Below are 6,236 nucleotides of genomic sequence, written 5' to 3' on the forward strand. Positions count from 1 at the left end.
ACTGTACTTTATTTGAATTATATTGTTGTGGCTATAGAAAAAGGAACTGGCACCTTAAAATATATATATCTACTTTATCAAAACTCTATTTTTTGAGCAATAGAAAAACGAAGTAAGTATTTTAACGCCCACTTTGCGAGGCAGGAAGATATTTTTGGTGGGCAGATTCCTAAACAAAATTTTCAGGTATTCTCGTTTTTTAAAAATTTTAAATAAAAATTTTTACTCCTTGCAATGAAATCCGAATTGTTCCCCGAATTCGCACTAGTTTCCAGGTTATGAGGGATTAAAACTCATATCCCCGCCCAATCTCCAATACAAAACACGGTAGAACAAATAAATCAGAATAAAGAAATTACATATAAATAAATATATATATATATATATATACAGTTTGAGAAATCTGTTGTTGAAAGGTAGATTATATTTTTTTCTTTAATAAGTATACTTTATGAGAAATCTGCTCTTGGAACTATTTTCTTGGGATGTTACTTTTCCCACACTACTGTATTGTATTAGAAGTGTTCTTTTTAATGTAAAAAATAAATAATTAAATAATTTTTTTCAGAGAAAGGAAGTAATTTTTACCAAAAATTTTTAGAATGTTAAAAGTAAAGGTTACGAATAAAAAGTGTGGATATTTAACAAATAAAAAAAATTAAAGATTGAATTCAAATTTTAGCTTTCATCTTCATTAATTCGAAACTAAATTACTAAATTGCTAGAGTGTGTAAGTAACAGAAATAAAAAAAGGGGCTACAAATTGCTAGAGTGTGTAAGTAACAGAAATAAAAAAGGGGCTACAAATTGCTAGAGTGTGTAAGTAACAGAAATAAAAAGGTGCTACAAATTGCTAGAGTGTGTAAGTAACAGAAATAAAAAGGGGCTACAAATTGCTAGAGTGTGTAAGTAACAGAAATAAAAAAGGGGCTACAAATATCGTGACAGGTTGATTCATTTGAGATAAAAAAAAAGAATTCGACATTACATATAATTTATTCTCCAAACTACCATTAACTGTTGATGAATAGCTATTATGTAAGTGATGTTTCATGATTACGTTATATGATTTTCTTGTTCAACCGACGTTAATGTTTTAACTCTGATTGTCGTATTTTTTAGGCCTGTAAGCAGCTTTCTACATTATCTGGAGTACAAAATGATGACATTATCTTCTTAAGTAAGCACCACATACTTAGCATTTTTTATATATTCAACCATGTTATCTAATTATCTCTAATGATCTATACATGTCGACAGGTTAGAAGAGATTTACAGATTCCATAGTAATTTTTCCTTTTAGAGTAACCTTCAGTTACACAACTTCTAGATTAGGCTACGGGGTAATCTCATGAAAGAATGCCCATTGATATTTATACGCGAATAAGTTAAATTTTCTAGTTGTAATATACTTAGTCTGCAGGGAGTAAGAGACACAAGACTGCTTAGATTTTGAGGCTCATCTACGGATTTAATATCTAATTCCTAGTGTGTAATGTATGAATAATGTCACACGAACCGTAACTTTTAGAAAATGTTTCACTGTGTGACACTCTTGTTTTCTGTTAAACTGTCAAATCATGTGATTGATTTAGGTCAGTACGATGCGAATGACAGTCTATGTCTATCTATTTGTATATGTCTTTCTTTCCTGTATCTCATTGCTTATCGATCTACATCTGTTTCTCCTACACGTTTGTTGGTCTGTGCGTGTTTGTCAGTGTAGATATTTGTTTGTTGTTGAATTTCGCGCGAAGCTACTCGAGGGATATCTGCGCCGGATTATTTATTAATTTCTCCGCTCTCTCTTTCTTCGTTTGTCTACCTATTTGAAAGATATTCAGAAAAGAAATATAAGTAAGCCAAGTAATTAGTCAAAAACAACAACCAAAGTGTTATCTTTGTTTTAATGTTTTATTCTTTTGTAAATTAGAACGAGCTGTAGCTGTCCTGCAACATCATGACGCAATAACGTAAGTAAATGTTTGGGTAACATGGTAACTATTTTAATTAATTGCTTAGAATTGCAACGACATAATACAATAACTTAACTTCTATGGTGTTATTGTTTGGGAAAGTGTGATATATATAACAATGTTTTAATGGGAGTTTATTAACCCTCTTTTAAATGTATTATGAAAGTATAGGGGGAAAATGTTTTTGTGAAATATATTTTGGTAAGTTATAAATGGGTTAAATAGTTACATAGAAGTAACATTGTTCAATTGAAGAACCAACAAAAATATTTCCCTGGTTTATTTAGATAGTTATATGGAAGTAAAAGCATTCAACAACAGAATTGAAGCATTTGTACGTGTATTGACTAAGAAAGATAGATTTGTTACCTGTATGTTACAATGTACAAAAAAGAGTTAATGTTTGATTTATAAGTTATCTCTATTAATTAACCTACGTCTTAATTAAACGTTGTTGAATGTTAAAAGAGCGACTTGACGTAGAAATATGTCAATATTTTGAGCGCTTAAACTGAAGAACTCTCTTTCAAGTAAATATTTTTATTGTTTCTTTGAAATAACCACTCCAGCAATTCGGTTATATTTATTCTATTTTGTTGTTGTTAAGCACAAAGCTACACGAAAAACTATCCGCCTTCTGTCCAGTGTGGGTCTAAACTCTCACTGTTCCAGTCGTGCACATTGATAACAGTACTGAGACCTAATCTCTTAAAAGATAAAATAAACAACAACACTAAATCAGATAGATAGGAATAGTAAGAAGTCATTCGGAAATTATATAATTATATGTAATATTTATAATATATCATTTAACATAAACTTGAACACCTGATATATTTTAGTCGTACGTTGTTCTTAGTTTTGAAATCATAAGTTTAAAAATCTTATTATAATCTTAATTTGGTTAGAGGTTTTAATTCTCCCAAAAAATCATTCAAAATGTTACTTTTGCTACATTAGTTTGAACACTCAGAATTTAAGATTACTTCAAAGCTTCGTAGATTTCATTTCGAAATTAAACTGAACAAGATATAAACGAAACTGTAAAAGATTAATTACCGATATTGGAAAAAAAGGGTGAGTGTTTGTGTATCTCATTGTCATATACAAAGTATTTCTTAAGCCTATAAAAAAAGAACAAGAAGGAAATGTGTTTTCTAGGTCAAATAAAATGCGATTGAAAAATTTAAACGTTGATCGATGAGGAATTGCATAAAAAATAAAAATTTTATCTCGTTGTACAAGAAATGAATAATTAATTGGTTTATTTTGCAGATTCTGGATAAATATTCAACTATTAGGACTGGTGCAGTGTTGTTTTGATGTATTATCTGTATTTGGTCTGTTCTGATGTTATATTCCATATTTTTTCTATCTTCCTTAGAGGCACTGAACAAGAACATGTAGCTAAAGACTACATCAAACAGCTGTACTTTGGGATTGAGAAATGTCAGGTATTTATATTTTCAACTTTAACTTGACGCGGACGCCAGGTTTTCTTAGACACTCGAATTGATTTATTTAACGTTAGCACGCTAGACTATTATATGGCTAACTAGATGGTTAGTACTCTCTAAAGTATTTATTATATTTGGGTTGCCCACGTGCCATCATGTTCCGCAAAAACTCATTTGTCATTGGTCATCAGGCTGAATTTAGTTTTACGATGATGTCAATATACACATAAACATATGTGATCGTTATCTTCGGAAAATGACAGGTAATATTTATATTACACATTAATTACTTGGCTGGATCACAAGCTTCTTCGTTTTTACTGCGTTTAAATAGGAGGTTTAACGACGAGGCTAAGAAGAACAAAAAAACCAAGAACTTTTAAACAGAGCAATTTACAGACATTAATTGTGTTGGTTGGACTAAGTATTGTGAGAGAGATCTTGGAGGTTTTAATAATATATATTTAAAAGTTGACTTGGAGATTGTAATAAATAACACAACATTTAACCAATCAATTTGCAAACTAAACATATGTTCAAGGTCTACACTTTGAGAGTAACTGATCTGTAATATCAGAAGCACATAATGAGTTTGTTTCACCTTCACGCTTTATATGTTGAGGAGTTTTCATATGGACTGTATGACGAAGTTTTTTCAACAAAGTTGTTTTTCCCCTCCTATTTGTGGTATTATTTGCTTCTGCGTTCTTGTATGAATGATTATTTTTAACAGGGGTACAAACTCAAGCGGAATAAGAACAAAATCCGTTTATTTATAAATTACATAATATATATTAGCAGGCAACGGCACCATAAACTATCACCAGCCGCTAACTTCCCACCCTATATATAGGATATAGTGGGATTCTGACCGCTGGATCACGTGATGCACATACAATCTTGGAACACAAAGTTATTGCTAAACTTTTCCCTAGCATATGGCAGAAATATGGCGCTATTAAAATTTTCCTGGAGGATATGAAGAGCAGTTATTCTACAATGATGAATAGCTGCCCAAACATGTACTGCACCACCTCCTGTGTGTTCCTTGTGGGAAATACAATGTTCCCTCATCAGTTCTCCAGGTAAACAACGAACACGAATCCTACCATCGGCTTTAACAAACGGGAAACAGGACTCATCAGAAAAGATGACATGTCGCCAGTTTCCTAACTGTAAGTTGACATGCTGGCTTGCCCAAGTAAAACGGCTACGGCGATAAATTCTGGTTAATATAAGTTTGCAGATTCTTGCTAAATAACCTCGTTTGATCGGTCCCCTATTCACTGTTCTTCTAGGTACCCTTGATTGAATGTGTTCATTCCATTCCTGTCGTAAAGCGTTGCAAGAATTCTTTTGACCTTGACCTGTTAATCTGACCTGAACACGGTCATTTCTGGAAGTAGTTTTTCAGCGTCAACCAGCAGACGTTTCTGGAACAATGTTTCCTGTAGTCCGATGTCGTTTCAAGCTTCCGGATATAGTACACTGGAGGTACCCTAATGTTCTGGCAATGTTCGTTTACTTCACACCATTTCTTGATTATACATCAAGTACAGAGAAATTGCCTGAACAAAGTTAATCTGTTTCGAAAACGATTATGCCAAAAGCACACCCTTTTATACAAAACTGGTGTGTATGTGTGTTTTGACACAAAATGCTCAAAACAACTTATACAGACCAGAATAACAACTCATACATGTTTGTCCGATCATACGCTACCTTCTCTGTTACTACTCAATAACTACTCCATGCATAATTATAGTATAATTATAGAGAAACTCAGTAAGCCTAATCAGCTGTAAGTTTTAGTGCAATATTTTCTGGATTTGATTTACCACTGATGAAAAAATCTTACGAACAATCTCTTAAGAAACTTTTCAACGGTTCTGAAAGTCATACTTTTGAGTCTACCGCATGACTTGTGAGAAATGTTAATGTTCATCCAATATTAAAACTATACTTATGAATGTTTTATCTACAGGAGATAATTGGAGAATCCCTGAAGACCCTTCAATTTGGTAACGCTAGTGTAGATGGAGGTTACAAATACTGTGAAAACCTAAATGAAAGCAGCTGCTACGTGACTGAATACAATGAAAAAGTGAGTAGGTAATGCATCTCAATACCATTATAAAATTAATGAATGATGCAATACTTTAGTATTTATCATTAAAACCTCATCAATGCATGTTATATGTGACTAAATACCGTGTCATGAAATAACTGAAATATATTACAACTTAATTATGTGATGTGGGTGTGTATTACCATAAAAAAACTGGGGTGACTGAATGCAGTGATAAGGTGACCGTGATGTGATTAAAATGCAGCGTTCATAAGGCAGTTGTACCAGGTGACTGAATGTAATGATGGAGTGACTGTGATATTAGTTAAGTCAGTGATGATAAGGCAGCTGTGAGATGCGACTAAATCAAGCAATAATATGGCAACTACTTAATGTGACTGAAAGCAATAATGATAAGATAGCTATATAATAACACTTAACGTAGTAATGAGGTGATTATGGTGTCACTGCAAAGATGTGATGATAATGATGTGACTGAAAGTGACGATAAGGTCCATTTATCTTCAGGTTCCCTCTGATTTGTTTCTTCTTTCCTGAGTTCCACTATATCTAGTACATTAAACGTATATACCAATTAAAATATTTCTCTCTCTATCCAGTAGCCTATTCCCTCTTCTATTCGTGCGTTTATCAATATCAAGTAGCCTATTCCCTCTTCTATCCGTGAGTTTATCAATATCAAGTAGCCTATTCCCCCTTCTCATGCTATATTAA

At 32.5% G+C, this 6,236-nt stretch overlaps 1 protein-coding gene and 1 long non-coding RNA gene across 3 annotated transcripts in view; one reads left to right on the plus strand and one right to left on the minus strand.

The window, feature by feature from the left end:
- The window catches only part of LOC106478383 (lysosomal alpha-mannosidase-like), a 43,326-nt gene that overhangs the window by 24,897 nt on the left and 12,193 nt on the right, over positions 1 to 6,236 (plus strand). For both annotated transcript variants that reach the window (XM_022381972.1, XM_013938926.2), the window contains exons 11-14: positions 1,123 to 1,180; positions 1,934 to 1,973; positions 3,361 to 3,430; positions 5,418 to 5,537. In XM_022381972.1, coding sequence (XP_022237680.1) covers positions 1,123 to 1,180; positions 1,934 to 1,973; positions 3,361 to 3,430; positions 5,418 to 5,537 — 288 coding nt within the window. The remainder of the gene's footprint in view (positions 1 to 1,122; positions 1,181 to 1,933; positions 1,974 to 3,360; positions 3,431 to 5,417; positions 5,538 to 6,236) is intronic.
- The window catches only part of LOC111085022, a 20,199-nt gene continuing 18,693 nt past the window's right edge, over positions 4,731 to 6,236 (minus strand). The window contains exon 3 of the long non-coding RNA XR_002609880.1: positions 4,731 to 4,800. This is a non-coding gene — a long non-coding RNA (uncharacterized LOC111085022). The remainder of the gene's footprint in view (positions 4,801 to 6,236) is intronic.

This window comes from Limulus polyphemus, unplaced genomic scaffold (genome assembly GCF_000517525.1).
Source record: "Limulus polyphemus unplaced genomic scaffold, Limulus_polyphemus-2.1.2 Scaffold206, whole genome shotgun sequence".
Taxonomy (NCBI): Eukaryota; Metazoa; Arthropoda; class Merostomata; order Xiphosura; family Limulidae; genus Limulus; species Limulus polyphemus.